The sequence below is a fragment of the Anomaloglossus baeobatrachus genome, chromosome 4 (genome assembly GCF_048569485.1).
Source record: "Anomaloglossus baeobatrachus isolate aAnoBae1 chromosome 4, aAnoBae1.hap1, whole genome shotgun sequence".
In the NCBI taxonomy this organism is placed as follows: domain Eukaryota; kingdom Metazoa; phylum Chordata; class Amphibia; order Anura; family Aromobatidae; genus Anomaloglossus; species Anomaloglossus baeobatrachus.
Genome location: NC_134356.1, coordinates 79,116,458 through 79,134,918, shown reverse-complemented (window position 1 = coordinate 79,134,918; position 18,461 = coordinate 79,116,458). Strand labels below are relative to the sequence as shown.

The 18,461-nt window shown below is 53.1% G+C and overlaps 1 protein-coding gene across 2 annotated transcripts in view; it reads right to left on the bottom strand.

Moving 5' to 3' along the window:
- SLU7 (spliceosome associated SLU7) overlaps nucleotides 1-18,461 on the bottom strand; it is a 159,348-nt gene that overhangs the window by 23,627 nt on the left and 117,260 nt on the right. For both annotated transcript variants that reach the window (XM_075344437.1, XM_075344438.1), the window contains exon 12: nucleotides 17,445-17,606. In XM_075344437.1, coding sequence (XP_075200552.1) covers nucleotides 17,445-17,606 — 162 coding nt within the window. The remainder of the gene's footprint in view (nucleotides 1-17,444; nucleotides 17,607-18,461) is intronic.

Sequence of the window (18,461 nt, the reverse complement as noted above, 5' to 3'; positions counted from 1 at the left end):
CTTCTGCCTCCGGAGGCCACACAAAGTATTACACTCAAAAGTGTAACCCCTCCCCTCTGCCTATACACCCTCCCGTGCCTCACGGGCTCCTCAGTTTTGGTGCAAAAGCAGGAAGGAGGAAACTTATAAATTGGTTAAAGGTAAATTCAATCCGAAGGATGTTCGGAGAACTGAAAACCATGAAACAATTGAACATGAACAACATGTGTACACAAAAGAACAACCAGCCCGAAGGGCACAGGGGCGGGTGCTGGGTCTCCCAATAGGAGCTAGAAGAAAAGGAATTTACGGTAAGTAAACAAAATTGCCTTCTTCTTTGTCGCTCCATTGGGAGACCCAGACAATTGGGACGTCCAAAAGCAGTCCCTGGGTGGGTAAAAGAATACCTCGATAACAAGAGCCGACACGACTCCCTCCTACAGGTGGGCCACCGCCGCCTGAAGGACCTGCCTACCTAGACTGGCATCTGCCGAAGCATAGGCATGCACTTGATAGTGCTTTGTGAAAGTGTGCAGACTAGACCAGGTAGCTGCCTGACACACCTGCTGAGCCGTCGCCCGGTGCCGCAATGCCCAGGACGCCCCTACGGCTCTGGTAGAATGGGCTTTCAGCCCGGAAGGAATCGGAAGCCCCGAAGAACGGTAAGCTTCAAGAATCGGTTCCTTGATCCACCGAGCCAAGGTTGACCTGGAAGCTTGCGAACCCTTACGCTGACCAGCCACAAGGACAAAAAGCGCATCTGAACAACGCAGGGGCGCTGTGCGAGACACGTAGAAACGGAGTGCTCTCACTAAATCTAATGAGTGCAAATCCTTTTCAAAGCGGTGAATTGGATTAGGGCAAAATGAAGGTAAGGTGATATCCTGACTGAGATGAAAAGGCGATACCACCTTAGGGAGAAATTCCGGAACAGGACGGAGAACCACCTTATCCTGGTGAAAAACCAGGAAGGGGGCTTTGCATGACAGCGCTGCAAGCTCAGACACTCTTCGGAGTGAAGTAACTGCTACTAGAAATGCCACCTTCTGCGAAAGACGTGATAAGGAGATATCACGCAGCGGTTCAAAAGGCGGTTTCTGAAGAGCCGTTAGCACCCTGTTAAGGTCCCAGGGTTCAAGCGGGCGCTTGGAAGGTGGGACTATGTGGCAAACTCCCTGCAGGAACGTGCGGACCTGCGGAAGCTTGGCCAGGCGCTTTTGAAAGAATATTGAGAGTGCCGATACTTGCCCTTTGAGAGAACTAAGTGACAACCCCTTATCCATTCCGGATTGAAGGAAGGAAAGAAAAGTGGGTAAGGCAAAAGGCCAGGGAGTAAAACCTTTATCAGAACACCAGGACAAGAAAATCCGCCAAGTCCTGTGATAGATCTTGGCGGACGTCGGTTTCCTGGCCTGTCTCATAGTGGCAATGACATCCTGCGATAAACCCGACGACGCTAGGAGCCAGGACTCAATGGCCACACAGTCAGGTTGAGGGCCGCAGAATTCAGATGGAAAAACGGCCCTTGCGACAGCAAGTCTGGGCGGTCTGGCAGCGCCCACGGCTGACCCACCGTGAGATGCCACAGATCCGAGTACCATGACCGCCTCGGCCAGTCTGGAGCGACGAGAATGGCGCGACGGCAGTCGGACCTGATCTTGCGTAGTACTCTGGGCAGCATTGCCAGAGGAGGAAATACATAAGGCAGTCGAAACTGCGACCAATCCTGGACTAATGCGTCCGCCGCCAGAGCTCTGTGATCTTGAGATCGTGCCATGAAGGCCGGGACCTTGTTGTTGTGCCGTGACGCCATGAGATCGACGTCCGGCGTTCCCCAGCGGCGACAGATCTCTCGAAACACCTCTGGGTGCAGGGACCATTCCCCCGCATCCATGCCCTGACGACTGAGAAGAAGGGAATTTTGTTTACTTACCGTAAATTCCTTTTCTTCTAGCTCCAATTGGGAGACCCAGACAATTGGGTGTATAGCTACTGCCTCCGGAGGCCGCACAAAGTACTACACTTAAAAGTGTAAGGCCCCTCCCCTTCTGGCTATACACCCCCCCGTGGGATCACGGGTTCCTCAGTTTTAGTGCAAAAGCAAGAAGGAGGAAAGCCAATAACTGTTTCAAAAACAAATTCAATCCGATAAACAACATCGGAGAACTGAACTTATTAACATGAACAACATGTGCACCCGAAAAACAAAATCCCTAAGAAAAAACAGGGCGGGTGCTGGGTCTCCCAATTGGAGCTAGAAGAAAAGGAATTTACGGTAAGTAAACAAAATTCCCTTCTTCTTTGTCGCTCCTAATTGGGAGACCCAGACAATTGGGACGTCCAAAAGCAGTCCCTGGGTGGGTAAAAGAATACCTCGTGATAGGGCCGTCAAACAGCCCTTTCCTACAGGTGGGCCACCGCCGCCTGAAGGACTTGTCTACCTAGGCCGGCATCCGCCGAAGCGAAGGTATGCACCTGATAATGTTTGGTAAAAGTGTGCAGACTCGCCTGGCACACCTGCTGAGCCGTAGCCTGATGCCGTAATGCCCAGGACGCACCCACGGCTCTGGTAGAATGGGCCTTCAGTCCAGATGGAATCGGAAGCCCAGCAGAACGGTAGGTGTGAAGAATTGGTTCCTTGATCCACCGCGCAAGGGTGGATTTGGAAGCTTGCGACCCTTTACGCTGACCAGCGACCAGGATAAAGAGTGCATCCGAGTGGCGCAGGGGCGCCGTGCGGGAAATGTAGATCCTGAGTGCTCTCACCAGGTCCAACAAATGCAAACCCTTTTCGAATTGGTGAACTGGATGCGGACACAAAGACGGTAAAGTGATATCCTGATTGAGATGAAAGGAAGATACCACCTTGGGAAGAAACTCTGGAATTGGACGCAGAACTACCTTGTCCTGGTGAAACACCAGGAAGGGAGATTTGCAAGATAACGCCGCCAGCTCGGACACTCTCCGAAGAGACGTGACCGCCACTAGAAAAGCCACTTTCTGTGAAAGCCGAGAAAAGGAAATCTCCTTCATAGGCTCGAAAGGCGGCTTCTGGAGAGCGATTAGAACCTTGTTCAGATCCCAGGGCTCCAACGGCCGCTTGTAAGGAGGGACGATATGACAGACTCCTTGCAGGAACGTGCGTACCTTAGGAAGTCGCGCTAGGCGTTTCTGAAAAAATACGGATAGCGCGGAGACTTGACCTTTAAGGGAGCTAAGCGACAAACCTTTTTCCAACCCAGACTGCAGGAAGGAAAGAAAAATAGGCAATGCAAATGGCCAGGGAGAAACTCCCTGGGCAGAGCACCAAGATAGGAATATCTTCCACGTCCTGTGGTAGATCTTGGCGGAGGATGGTTTCCTAGCCTGTCTCATGGTGGCAACCACCTCATGAGATAAACCTGAGGCCCCTAGGATCCAGGACTCAATGGCCACACAGTCAGGATCAGGGCCGCAGAATTCAGATGGAAAAACGGCCCTTGAGACAGCAAGTCTGGACGGTCTGGTAGCGCCCACGGTTGGCCTACCGTGAGGTGCCACAGATCCGGGTACCACGACCTCCTTGGCCAGTCTGGAGCGACGAGAATGGCGCGGCGGCAGTCGGACCTGATCTTTCGGAGCACTCTGGGCAACAGTGCCAGAGGTGGGAACACATAAGGTAGCCGGAACTGTGAATAATCTTGAACTAAGGCGTCTGCCGCCCAAGCTCGGTGATCGTGAGATCGTGCCATGAAAACCGGGACCTTGTTGTTGTGTCGTGACGCCATCAGGTCGACGTCCGGCATCCCCCAGCGGCGACAGATCTCCTGAAACACGTCCGGGTGAAGGGACCATTCCCCTGCGTCCATGCCCTGGCGACTGAGAAAATCTGCTTCCCAGTTTTCCACGCCTGGGATGTGAACTGCGGATATGGTGGATGCTGTGTCTTCCACCCACGACAGAATCCGCCTTACTTCCTGGAAGGCTTGCCGACTGCGTGTTCCCCCTTGGTGGTTGATGTACGCCACCGCCGTGGAATTGTCCGACTGAATTCGGATCTGCTTGCCTTCCAGCCACTGTTGGAAGGCTTGCAGGCCAAGATAGACTGCTCTGATTTCCAGAACATTGATCTGAAGGGTGGACTCTTTCCGAGTCCACGTACCCTGAGCCCTGTGGTGAAGAAACACTGCTCCCCACCCTGATAGGCTCGCATCTGTCGTGACTACCGCCCAGGATGGGGGTAGGAACGACCTTCCTTTTGACAAAGAGGTGGGAAGAAGCCACCACCGGAGAGAATCCTTGGCTGTCTGAGAGAGGGAAACATCCCTGTCGAGGGACGTCGACTTCCCGTCCCATTGGCGGAGAATGTCCCATTGTAGAGGGCGCAGATGAAACTGCGCGAAAGGGACTGCTTCCATTGCTGCTACCATCTTCCCTGGGAAGTGCATGAGGCGCCTCAAGGGGTGCGACTGGCCCTGCAGGAGAGATTGCACCCCTGTCTGCAGCGAGCACTGCTTGTCCAGTGGAAGTTTCACTATCGCTGAGAGAGTATGAAACTCCATGCCAAGATATGTTAGTGATTGGGTCGGGGTTAGATTTGACTTTGCAAAGTTGACAATCCACCCGAAACTCTGGAGAGTCTTCAGTGCCACGTTCAAACTGTGTTGGCATGCCTCTTGAGAGGGTGCCTTGATAAGTAGATCGTCCAAATACGGAATCACAGAGTGACCCTGCGAGTGCAGGACTGCTACTACTGCAGCCATGACCTTGGTGAAGACCCGAGGGGCTGTCGCCAGCCCGAAAGGTAGCGCTACGAACTGCAGGTGTTCGCTTCCTATAACGAAGCGTAGAAAACGCTGATGCTCTGGCGCAATCGGCACGTGGAGATAAGCATCCTTGATGTCTATTGATGCTAGGAAATCTCCTTGAGACATTGAGGCGATGACGGAGCGGAGAGATTCCATCCGGAACCTCCTGGTTTTTACGTGTTTGTTGAGCAACTTTAGATCCAGGACGGGACGAAACGACCCGTCCTTCTTTGGCACCACAAACAAATTGGAGTAAAAACCGTGACCTTGTTCCTGAAGAGGAACGGAAGTCACCACTCCTTCCGCCTTTAGAGCGGCCACCGCCTGCAGCAGAGCATCGGCCCGGTCGGGCGGTGGAGAAGTTCTGAAGAAACGAGTTGGAGGACGAGAGCTGAACTCTATCCTGTACCCGTGAGACAGAATGTCTCTCACCCAACGGTCTTTGACCTGTGACAGCCAAATGTCGCCAAAGCGGGAGAGCCTGCCACCGACCGAGGATGCGGAAAGAGGAGACTGAGAGTCATGAGGAAGCCGTCTTGGTGACTGTTCTTCCTGCTGTCTTTTTTGGGCGTGATTGAGTCCGCCAAGAATCTGAGCCTCTCTGATCCTTTTGAGTCCTCTTAGACGAGGAGAATTGGGACCTGCCTGAGCCTCGAAAGGACCGAAAACCAGACTGACCCCTCCTTTGTTGGGGTTTGTTTTGTCTGTGTTGAGGTAAGGATGAATCCTTACCCTTGGAGTGTTTAATGATTTCATCCAAACGCTCACCAAACAATCGGTCACGAGAAAAAGGCAAACTGGTTAAGCACTTCTTGGAAGCAGAATCTGCCTTCCATTCCCTCAACCACAAGGCTCTGCGTAAAACTACGGAGTTGGCTGACGCCACCGCCGTACGGCTTGTAGAGTCTAGGACAGCATTAATCGCGTAAGACGCGAATGCAGACATCTGAGAGGTCAATGGTGCCACCTGCGGAGCAGATGTACGTGTGACAGTGTCGACTTGTGTAAGCCCAGCTGAAATAGCTTGGAGTGCCCATACGGCTGCGAATGCTGGCGCCAACGACGCTCCAATAGCTTCATAGATGGATTTCAACCAGAGCTCCATCTGTCTGTCAGTGGCATCTTTAAGTGCCGCTCCATCTTCCACTGCAACTAAGGATCTAGCTGCAAGCCTGGAGATTGGAGGGTCCACCTTGGGACACTGGGTCCAGCCCTTGACCACGTCAAGGGGAAAAGGATAGCGTGTATCTTTAAGCCCTTTGGAAAACCGCTTATCGGGATAAGCGTGGTGTTTCTGGATTGCGTCTCTAAAGTCAGAGTGGTCCAGAAAAGAGCTTAATTTACGCTTGGGATATCTGAAATGGAATTTCTCATGCTGTGAAGCTGACTCCTCCTCAGGAGGAGCTGGCGGAGAAATATCTAACAAACATCTTATTGATGGACGCTATAAGATCATTCACTATGGCGTCACCATCCGGTGTATCCAGATTGAGAGCGGTCCCAGGATCAGAATCCTGATCAGTTACATCCGCCTCATCACCCATAGATTCATCCCGCTGGGATCCTGACCAGTGAGACGAAGTTGAGGGCCCCTCATAGCGAGCCCGCTTAGGCTGTCTGGGACTGTCGTCCGAGTCAGAGCCGGCACCCTGGGGTGCATGTGACACCCCCGGAGCCCGGAAGTGTTCCAGTTGAGGGGGACCAGGGAGCAATGATTCAACAGTGTCCGTGGTCTGAGTTACTGGTCTAGACTGCCATGTTTCAAGAATCTTAGACATTGTCATAGACAATCTATCAGCAAAAGCTGCAAACTCCGTTCCTGTCACCTGGACAGCATTCACAGGTGGTACACCCTGGGTCACGTCTAGTAGAGGCCCCGGCTGAGCAAGAGAGTAGCCCCACATGCGGTACAGGCAGCATATAAAGTCTGTGCCTTGGCACCCTTGCGTTTAACGGACGACATGCTGTTGCCTCCTTGCAATCTAGGAGGGTATATAGCCGAGAATCACCAGCGACCGTACAGTGAAAAGTATTTGCAAACACAAAATACCAAGTACACAACGGCACAAGTGGGGGTGAGCCCTTGAGGGCTGCTTACCGCCCGCTGAAAAGCGGGTATGAGGTCGTAGAATCCCGTGTCTGGGTCTCCCAGGCTCCCCTCTCCAGCTCAGCGTGCAGACAGGAATGGCTGCCGGCGTCCTGTGAAGAGGGGCGGACCGTGGGCGTGCCACAGACAAAGTGCGGGAAACTGCGTCCTACTGTGCCTGGTGTGAGGGCTGGAGTATGTAAAACAGACTCCAGCCCTCAGCGCTGATGCTCTGTACGGCGTCCCGCCCTCCTCCTGACTGGCAGGTGCGGAGGCGGGAACGAGACGAACTAGGCCGCAAAAGCCGGGGACTGTAGTAATAAGCGCGGCCGTGATATATGCACGGCCAGCGCGGAAGTCCCCAGCGCACCACAAGTCCCAGCCGCGTCGCAGTGTGACTGACCCCAGCGGCCGGCGCGACCGTTCGCCCTAAGTCTACCCACTCAGCCAAGCTGTAGTGAGGAAATGGCACAAGCGCAGCAGCGCTGATGTCCCCGGCGCACTAACACACCCAGCCATGCTGCGGTGTGCGCGCGGTATGCACGGGGACACAGAGTACCTTGACGGAGCAGGGTCTGTCCCTGACGAAACTCAGCTCCATATCCAGCGGCTTCTCCAGGGGCTGCGGATGGAGCACGGTCTCAGTGCCTGGAGACCGGTAAAGTCCCACTTCACCCGGAACCCTAATGGGGATGGGGAAGGAATCAGCATGTGGGCTCCAGCCTCCGTACCCGCAATGGGTACCTCAACCTTAACAAACACCGCCGATAGAAAGTGGGGTGAGAAGGGAGCATGCTGGGGGCCCTGTATGGGCCCTCTTTTCTTCCATCCGACATAGTCAGCAGCTGCTGCTGACTAAACAGTGGAGCTATGCGTGCGTGTCTGACCTCCTTCGCACAAAGCAAAAAACTGAGGAACCCGTGATCCCACGGGGGGGTGTATAGACAGAAGGGGAGGGGCCTTACACTTTTAAGTGTAGTACTTTGTGCGGCCTCTGGAGGCAGTAGCTATACACCCAATTGTCTGGGTCTCCCAATTAGGAGCGACAAAGAAAATCTGCTTCCCAGTTTTCTACGCCCGGTATGTGAACTGCGGAGATTGTGGATGCTGTAGCTTCCACCCACTGCAGAATTCGCCGGACTTCTTGGAAGGCTTGATGACTCCGCGTGCCGCCTTGGTGGTTGATGTATGCGACGGCAGTGGCGTTGTCCAACTGGATATGGATCTGCCTGCCCTCCAGCAACTGCTGGAAAGCCAGTAGGGCCAGATACACTGCCCTTATCTCCAGGACATTGATCTGAAGGGATGACTCTATCGGAGTCCAGGTTCCCTGAGCCCTGTGATGGAGGAACACCGCTCCCCACCCTGACAGGCTCGCGTCCGTGGTGACCACAGCCCAGGTTGGGGGCAGGAAGGATTTTCCCTGTGATAGAGAATTGGGAAGAAGCCACCACTGAAGGGACGTCTTCGTTGCAAGGGAAAGAGAGACGTTCCTGTCGAGAGAGTTCGACCTCCTGTCCCATTTGCGGAGAATGTCCCACTGGAGTGGCCGCAGATGGAATTGCGCGAAGGGCACTGCCTCCATCGCTGCTACCATCTTCCCCAGGAAGTGCATGAGGCGTCTCAAGGGGTGAGACTGAGTCTGAATCAGAGATTGCACCCCTGCCTGCAGTGACAGCTGTTTGTCTAGTGGTAGCTTGACTACCGCTGACTGTGTATGACACTCCATCCCTAGATAGGTCAGAGATTGGGTCGGTGTCAACTTGGATTTTGGGAAGTTGATGAGCCACCCGAACTGCTGGAGGGTCTCCAGAGCGACGGTAAGGCTGTGTTGACACGGTGCCCTGACTAGGAGATCGTCCAAGTAGGGAATCACCGAGTGCCCCTGAGAATGCAGGACCGCCACAACGGATGCCATGACTTTGGTGAAAACCCGTGGGGCTGTCGCCAGGCCGAAGGGCAATGCCACGAACTGAAGGTGTTCGTCCCCTATGGCGAAACTCAAAAAGCGTTGATGTTCTGGTGCGATCGGCACATGGAGATAGGCATCCTTGATGTCGAGCGATGCGAGGAAGTCTCCTTGTGACATCGAGGCGATGACCGAGCGGAGAGATTCCAGAATCGTCTGGTGCTCACGTGTTTGTTGAGCAATTTGAGGTACAGAACGGGACGGAATGATCCGTCTTTCTTTGGTACCACGAATAAGTTGGAGTAAAAACCGCGACCCTGTTCCTGAGTGGGAACGGGGGTCATGACGCCTTCTTTTTTCAGAGCGTCCACTGCTTGAAAAAGTGCGTCTGCTCGCGCGGGGGGCGGGGAGGTTCTGAAGAAACGAGTCGGAGGACGAGAGCTGAACTCTATCCTGTAACCGTGAGACAGGATGTCTCTCACCCATCGGTCTTGAACATGTGGCCACCAGGCGTCGCGAAAGCGGGAGAGCCTGCCGCCGACCGAGGATGCGGTTCGGGGATGCCGTGAGTCATGAGGAGGCCGCCTTGGAAGCAGTGCCTCCGGCGGTCTTTTGGGGGCGTGACTTAGACCGCCACGCATAGGAGTTCCTCTGGCCTTTGTCCTGTCTATTGGACGGAGAGGACTGTGGCTTGGCGGAGGGACGAAAGGACCGAAACCTCGATTGTATTTTTCGTTGCTGAGGTCTCTTAGGTTTGGACTGGGGCAAGGAGGAGTCCTTTCCCTTGGATTCCTTAATAATCTCATCCAATCGTTCGCCAAACAATCTCTCGCCAGAAAACGGCAAACCGGTTAAGAACCTCTTGGAAGCCGAGTCTGCCTTCCATTCGCGCAGCCACATGGCTCTGCGGACTGCCACAGAATTAGCGGATGCCACCGCTGTACGGCTAGCAGAGTCTAGGACTGCATTCATGGCGTAGGAAGAAAACGCCAACGCCTGAGAGGCTAAAGATGCAACTTGCGGAGCAGACGTACGTGTGACCGCATTAATCTCAGCCAGACAAGCTGAGATAGCTTGGAGTGCCCACACGGCTGCAAAATAAGAATTATTCTTACCGATAATTCGGTTTCTAGGACCTTCCACGACAGCATAGGAGGTTGTCTCTCCACGCCCTAATTGGGACAGGAAGTTCAAGAGGTTTAAAAGGACCCTCCCACCTCCCACAGCCAGTGTCTTACAAAGAATCCATAGCATATGAGAAGTACTACACATTCAGGAATACATGAATACATAGGGGAGGGAATTACCTGCTGTCGTGGAAGGTCCTAGAAACCGAATTATCGGTAAGAATAATTCTTATTTCTCTAGTCCCTTCCACGACAGCATAGGAGGAATACCAAAGAATTGATACCTAGGGGGGGACCACAGCCTGCAGGACTTTCCTGCCAAAGGCCAAATCCCTGTTGGAATCCAGATCCAGACGATAATGCTTCGTGAAGGTATGGAGCGAAGACCACGTAGCCGCCTTGCAGATCTGCTCAGGGGAGGCCCCTGCCCGTTCGGCCCAGGAGGCAGAGGTAGCCCTGGTGGAGTGCGCCGTGAATCCAGTAGGTGGAGAGAGATGCTGAGCGATGTATGCATCTCTAATTGCTCGCACAATCCAGTTGGCGACTGTACTCTTAGCCACCTTCTTGCCCTTATTGCGGCCAAAGGGCTGGATGAACAGGTTAGAATCAAGGCGCCAAGAAGCAGTAACCTCTAGGTAGTGCAACACTATCCGACGGACATCCAAAGAATGAAACACTTCCTCACCCGGAGTCCGAGGATTCTGACAGAAGGAAGGCAGGACGATGGACTGCGAACGGTGAAAATCCGAAACCACCTTGGGAAGGAAGGAAGGGTCCAGCTGGAAAACAATGCTGTCATCTCTGATGGTCAGGTAAGGTTCCCTAACAGACAAAGCCTGAAGTTCGCCGACTCTGCGAGCAGATGTAATAGCCACAAGAAAAGCAGTCTTGTGAGAAAGGGAACGAATGTTACAAGAGCACAGAGGTTCAAACGGAGACTGAGATAGTCCTGTAAGGACCACATTGAGGTCCCAGCAAGGCGTCAGGACCCTCCGACGTGGACAGAGTCTACTAGCGGACACAAAGAACCGACGGATCCAACGATGATCTGCCAGAGCCGTGTCAAAGACTGCACTGAGTGCTGACACCTGAACTTTCAGGGTGCTAGGCCTAAGACCTAAGTCTAAACCACTCTGGAGAAAATCCAGAATCTGCGCAATATTAGGCCGAAGAGGGTCAGGAGGCCGAGAACCACACCAGGAGGAAAATCTCTTCCAGATTTTGTTGTATATACTATTAGTCACAGGTTTACGGTTCTTCTGCAGCGTAGCCACAACTTTGTCAGAAAGCCCTTGGGCCTTCAGTGCCCGGGCCTCAGAAGCCAGGCAGCCAAGTTGAGTTTCTGAGGAGTCGGATGGAAAATCGGACCCTGTGACAGTAAGCTGGGGTCCGAACCTAAGAGGACTGGGCCGTCGATTCCTAGCGTCATGACCAGGCTGTACCAACTCCTCCGGGGCCACAGAGGGGCTACTAGTATAGTTGGGATCCCCTCGTCTCTGATCTTCCTCAGGGCCCGTGCGAGAAGAGGAAGAGGGGGGAACGCGTAAGCGAGGCGAAAGGACCAACTGTGGCAGAAAGCGTCTACCCCTAACGCCTCGTCCCTTGGGTTCAGGGAGAAATATGTTGCGACCTTGCGATTCCCTGCTGAGGCAAAGAGGTCCACCTCTGGTGCACCCCACCTTGCCACTAGAGAGCAGAACACTGCCTGATCCAGGCTCCATTCCCCTGGATGAACATCCCGACGACTCAGGAAATCCGCCTGAAGATTGAGGGAGCCCTTCAGATGGACCGCAGAAAGGGAGAGCAGAGATTGTTCTGCCCATTGAAAGATTCGGGAGGATACCGACTTCAGGGCGCCTGAGCGTGTACTGCCCTGATGGCGGAGATGTGCCACTGTTGTGACATTGTCTGAATATACCAGGACGTGAGAGTCCCGGACGAGGTCCTGAGCCGCAAGGAGGGCTTCCCTGACTGCCCTGAGCTCCCGGTAGTTGGAGGATTGGGAGCTGACGTAAGGACTCCAGACCCCTTGAAATGGGGAATTTGCCACCATTGCCCCCCATCCACGTAGGCTGGCATCTGTGGTCAGTGTAACCAGGGGTTTCTGAGTCCAGGCAACCCCCACCTGCAGGTTGGCGGGACTCAGCCACCAGAGAAGGGATGAGGAGACGGACTCCGAGAGGCGAAACCTTCTGTTTAGGGATGACGGGAGTCTGTCCCAATGTGCCAGGATATGATCCTGGAGACACCGAGAATGGGCCTGAGCCCACCTGACCGAGGGGATGCAGGATGTCATGGAACCCAGGACTGACATAGCCGCTCGAAGCGTTGGGCGAGCCTGCCTGCGGAGCTTTGAGATTTTGGATAACAGAGCTATCCTGTGGCCCTCTGGGAGAAAGGATGCCTGTCTGTCGGAGTCCAGCAGCACTCCGAGAAACTGCCGAGTGGAGGAGGGGGTTAACTGTGATTTTTTGAGATTGGGAATCCATCCCAGAGACCGAAGGATTCCCAAAGACCTCTCCACATGGCTCCGGAGGGTTGGAGCAGACGGAGCCATGAGAAGAAAGTCGTCCAGATACGGAACTAGACAGATACCCTGCAATCTTATGAAGGCGACCACCTCTGCCATGATCTTGGAAAAGATCCTTGGAGCTGAGGAGATCCCGAAGGGAAGTACATTGAATTGGAAATGAAGTACTTCTTCCCCGTGAAGCACCGCAAACCTGAGGTATTGTCTGTGTCCCGGATGGACGGGTACATGGAAGTAGGCATCTTTCAGATCGATAGAGGCCATCTGGTGGTGTAGACCTATCAGGGGAATAGCTGATTTCACCGACTCCATCTTGAACCGCCGGTACCTGACCTGACGGTTTAGACTTTTTAAATTGATAATTATACGGACGTCGCCGGATGGCTTCTTGACCAGGAAGAGACGGGAGTAGTGTCCTACCCCTTCTTCCCGACTCGGGACTGGGGAAACGACCCCCGAGTGCACTAACTCTAAAATCTTTGTGTACAACAGAGACTGTGAACCCGGTGATGCCAGCGCAGTGACTCGGAGACCCGGAAGAGGGGGGGAAAGGAATTCTATGAGAAGACCGTCCGAGATGATCTTCAGAACCCATTGGCAAGAGGTTATGGACTGCCACTGGGTAAGAAACGCTGAGAGTCTTCCCCCCACCCGGGCCGAGTCACTGCTTGTCCTGCTGAGGACGTTGCTGATGTGGAGGGATGAGGATGTTTCTCCCTCTACCTTTGGGATAGCTCCACCTGCCTGCCTTCCCTTTCCCTCTGGGCTGGGAGGCCTGAGGCATCGAGGGACGAAAGGACCGCTTCCTGGTAGGTCTAGGATCGGGCAAGGCCTTACGATCAGTCGCCTTGTCCAGGATATCATCCAGGGCAGGTCCAAACACCAAATCCCCTTTAAAAGGAAGGGAACAAAGCCTCATTTTAGAGGTGGAATCTCCACTCCAGGCCTTAAGCCAGAGGGCACGTCGGGCAGAGTTAGAAAGCACCGAGGTCCTGGCTGCCAGGCGGACAGATTCCACCGAGGTATCTGCCAGAAAACAGGAAGCCTTCCTAAGCAAGGGAAGGGATTCCAGTAATTCCTCCCTAGGGGTCCCTTGGGAAATATGAGCCTCCAACTGGTCTAACCACCTAATTAGGGACCTGGATACGCAGGTGGAGGCAATGTTGGCTTGAATAGAGGAAGACGATGCCTCCCAGGACCGCTTCATCAGGCCCTCTACCTTCCTATCCATTTGATCCTTCAGTTGGGAAGTATCCTCAAAGGGAAGAGCCGTTTGCTTAGCTACCCTAGCCACCTGAACGTCTACTCTTGGGATCTCCCAATGTAGTCCCGAAGGTTCCAGAGGAAACCGGCGCCTAAGGTCACTCCGTACCCGCCTCTCAGGACATTCCCATTCCTGAGAGACAATATCCAATATATTGGCATGAACTGGGAATCCCAACTGTTTGACTGACTTCAGGCCAGCAAACATTTCGTCCTGGATTGAAGGAAGAGACTGCACTTCCTCTAAACCCATAGTGCTCCGAACTGCCTCAATAAGACCCCCCAACTCTTCTGAGTGAAAAAGAAAGGACTGGTCAGACCCCCCAGATGGAAATCCTTCATCAGGACCCTCAGAGGTGGAATCAGCGTCCTCCTGATCAGAAGGGGTCGACTGGAGTCTCCTCTTTTTTGGAGGAGAGGGTCCAGGAGCAGGGCCAGGAGCAGGGCCAGGAGCAGGGCCAGGAACAGGGCCAGGAACAGGGCCAGGAACAGGGCCAGGAACAGGGTCAGGCACAGGGAGAGAAGCCAGTGAGGCCCTAATCTCCTGTTTCATCATGGACCGCAACTCATCTATCAGAGATGGTTGTTCGGCCCTAATAACCTGGTCCGTACATTGCTGGCAAAGCTTTTTATCCCATACTGCAGGGAGCTTCTTTATACAGATGGGACATTTTTTAATTTTGTCCACTCTGTCAGGCCTATCAGGCTTATCGGACTTGTCAGTTTTTTCTGACTTCTCAGGCTTCTCTGATTTCTCATTTCTGTCAGTTTTCTTGGTGGCCTTGTCCTCCTAGAAAACACAGAGCAGAGAGCCATAAATCAACTGATAAGACCTATGTCCGAGGGACCATTCCCCTCCATACTCACAGTAGCAGGGGGCACACTGGGTTCTGCAGAGGCAGCTGCAGCGGAAGACATGACAGGGAGCACGGTCTTACCATGATCTGATGTCTTCGTGGCAGCCCTTATGGACAAGGGCCTGCCTCCCCAGTGACGGTGCACGTTTCCCCGCCTCCCGCATCCGGTCCTGGGCAGGTCGAGTCACAGTCGGCGTGCCTCCACGCTGCCTCCGCAAACCGGAAGCGCTCGACCGGAAGTCCCTCCGGGAGCACTTCCGGATCGCTCCGGCAGCGTGCATGCGGGAAGCGGCCGGCGGCTCAGGGAGGACGCCGGCCGGGGAGCTCAACAGCCTGCATCACCCCTCAGGAGGATCCGGAAGGCTGGAGCAGCGGTCCCCCACAGCGTGAGGGAACAGCAAGGGAGGAGCGGTGAAGGCCCGACCGATGCCGTCCGGCTGAAGGTAATAGGGGGAAAAAAAAAAAAAAAAATATATACTGCAGTTCGCCGGCCACCACAGCATAGGAGAAAAAACAAAACCTCTCCATGCCCCATGGGGACAGGAAAGACACTGGCTGTGGGAGGTGGGAGGGTCCTTTTAAACCTCTTGAACTTCCTGTCCCAATTAGGGCGTGGAGAGACAACCTCCTATGCTGTCGTGGAAGGGACTAGAGAAAGCCGGGGCAAAAGACGCTCCCGTGGCCTCATAGATGGATTTCACCAGGAGTTCTATCTGCCTGTCAGTGGCATCTTTTAGTGATGAGCCATCTGCAACCGAAACCACGGATCTAGCCGCCAATCTGGAGACTGGGGGATCTACCTTAGGACATGGAGCCCAACCCTTAACTACGTCAGCGGGGAAGGGGTAACGTGTGTCAGTAAGGCGCTTAGTAAAGCGTTTGTCCGGAACCGCTCTGGGCTTCTGGACAGCATCTCTGAAGTTAGAGTGATCGAAAAATGCACTCCGTGTACGTTTGGGAAACCGAAACTGGTGTTTCTCCTGCTGAGAGGCCGACTCCTCTATAGGTGGAGGCGGCGGAGATAAATCCAACACCTGATTGATGGACGTCCTAAAGATGGCTGCCGGAGCTCTCAGGGGAGGGGTGGGCGGCGTCAGGAAAAGTGCGGGAATCTGGGGTCCCCACAGTGATCAGTGAGGGGGGAGGGAGCACACAGGATGCCCTGGCCCTCACATCCGACGTCAGGTCGGCTGTCCCGCCCCTATCTCTGATAGACAGGCCCGGGGGCGGGAGTTTGCCACTAGGCCGCGATGAAGCCGGGGACTAAATTTAATACCGCGGCCGACAAGCAGGCGCGGTCGGCGCGGTAGTCCCCGGTCTTCACAATTCAGCAGACAGTTGCGGCGTCCGGGAACCAGGCGCTCCATACACAGTCCCCATGGGGACACAGAGTACCTCGTGGATGCAGGGCCCTGTCCCTGAAGATAGATAAGCTCCTGTCCAGCAGATTCCCTCAGGGGCTGCGGAGGGAGCACGGTCCCAGAACCTGGATGACCGCTTCGGATCCCACTTCTACCAGAGCCCTCAGGGATGGAGAAGGAAACACGGCATGAGGCTCCGGCCGTCGTACCCGCAATGGGTACCTCAACCTTAACAGCACCGCCGACTTAGTGGGGTGAGAAGGGAGCATGCCGGGGGCCCCGTGGGGGCCCTCTTTTCTTCCATCCGATACAATCAGCAGCTGCTGCTGACTAAAATGGAGATGTGTGAGTGGATGTGTGCCTCCTTCTACACAAAGCATAAAACTGAGGAGCCCGTGAGGCACGGGAGGGTGTATAGGCAGAGGGGAGGGGTTACACTTTTGAGTGTAATACTTTGTGTGGCCTCCGGAGGCAGAAGCTATACACCCAATTGTCTGGGTCTCCCAATGGAGCGACAAAGAAATTTGGTGTTCTTGGTCAAATGATGTTGATGAGCTATCCTTCTCATTGTTAATATCAGACTGGTGGGGATCTGACACCTGGTATCGTCACTAATCAGCTTTGGTAGTTTCTTTCAGTGTGTAGTGGCCGTGGTCGGGCACCGCAGATCAGCTTCTATTCAAACTGACAGGAGCGGATCTGCAGTGCCCAGGAGCAGCTGCTACACAGTGATCAGAGTTGCTAGCAGATGACAGAAGAAGGTACTGGACACGCACAAGATCTGATCTTCATTATCTATCTTTAAGGCTATGTGTCCACGGGACTATGTACCCGCAGATATATCCGCAGGTACATCCGCAGGTTTCCCGCAGCTGATCCCCGGAATCCGCAGCTATCCATTGCAGCGAAATATCTGCGGTAAACCTGCGGAAGTCCCGGCCTCCATCTCCATCTCTATCTCCAGGAATAATTAACATGTAGTTACGTGCGACCGCGGGAAATCTGCAGCATATTCCGCAGCTGCACATACCGCAGCATGGACACAGCGCTCCCCATGTCCCATAGGATAACATGGGGAGTGTCTGTACTTGCTAAAACCTGCGGATTTATCTAGAAAATGCAGATAAATCCGCAGGTTTTCCACGGCAAAATCCGTGCGTAGAGTCTTAAACAGGTCAATGGCACAAGGTAAGAGAACTCCTTTTAGGTTACAGCATTTTCTACTTATGATGATCTTTCATGTACCCTGTTGTAAGTACTTTTTTGCCAGTATAAAGCAAACCAAAGCAAGAGCAAAAAGCGCAGACAGTGGGGGGGGGGGGTTACCAGAACTAATCACACAATATATATAGAATATATCACCTATTATTTATTATATATGGACCAGCTCTAATAACTATCATCCATACACTGTTAGTTTAAGCTACTGACAACAATAATGCAGGACACTAAACGCTAAAGGACAAGAATAGTAAATGCAAGTTTATAATCACCGCTTATAGCACCGCCCGGCAACTTTATCATTGGAAAGTGTCCGTCACTTACCGTGTGGTTATTTATGAGAACATCTTCCTCGTACTTGGAGCGGGCAATGGCTTTCTCCTGCCCCTTAATAACAGTACCATGCCTGGAGTATTCCACGTAATCCTCCGTCTGAGCTAGAAGTAGCTCTGCAGGGGGAACATCCAAATGCTCCTGTCCTCCATACTGTAAAACAGCAAAGTAAGCATCTTATGAGTTATGGGAAGTAACATCATTTACAATTGATAGGAGGCTTTACATCTGATAAGGACATAGTATCCTGGACACAGTGTTAGGGTGAAGACACACAGCGAGTAAAACAGAGCGAGTAGAATGCAATAAAAATAATAAATCGATAAATCACATTCCACTCAGACCAATGTTGCTCTAAGGGATTGCTAATCGCACCGAGAAATGCTGCAGGTAGAATCCGATTTGTTTTCATTCCCACCCATACAAGTCTATGGGTGCGAGAGAAACATCGCACTGCACTTGGATGACACCGGAGTGCAGTGCGATAATCATATCAGCTGATAATGGAGGAGATAGGGAGATTAATCCTTCCCTCTCCTCTGCAGCTGTGGTCCGATCACAGGATCAGATTACAGTATGATGACACTCTTCTTACACTCACAGCAGGACTAGAGTCGGGGGGTGGGGGATCGTTAGAATAACGCAACTGATGCTCTTACAGTTAGCAGTTTCCAATAGAAAGGCTTCTGCTTATGGTCAGACACAGCAGAATAGCTGAGGACACACATGTTTGCAGCGCTAAGTGGTTCGTAGATTGCCTGAAAGCTGCATACATAGGCACGGCTATATATATATCTATCTACATATCTATTTATCTATCTACATATCTATCTAGATACATAGATAGATAATCTCTATCTATCTATCACACCCATCACAGTGCCTGGAGATCTGCATCTTAAAGGAAATGTACCATCAAACAATGACCTATTGTTTAAAGGGAATCTGTCAGCAGGTTTTTGCTATCTAATCTGACAGCAGCATGCGGTACAGACAGGGACTCCGATT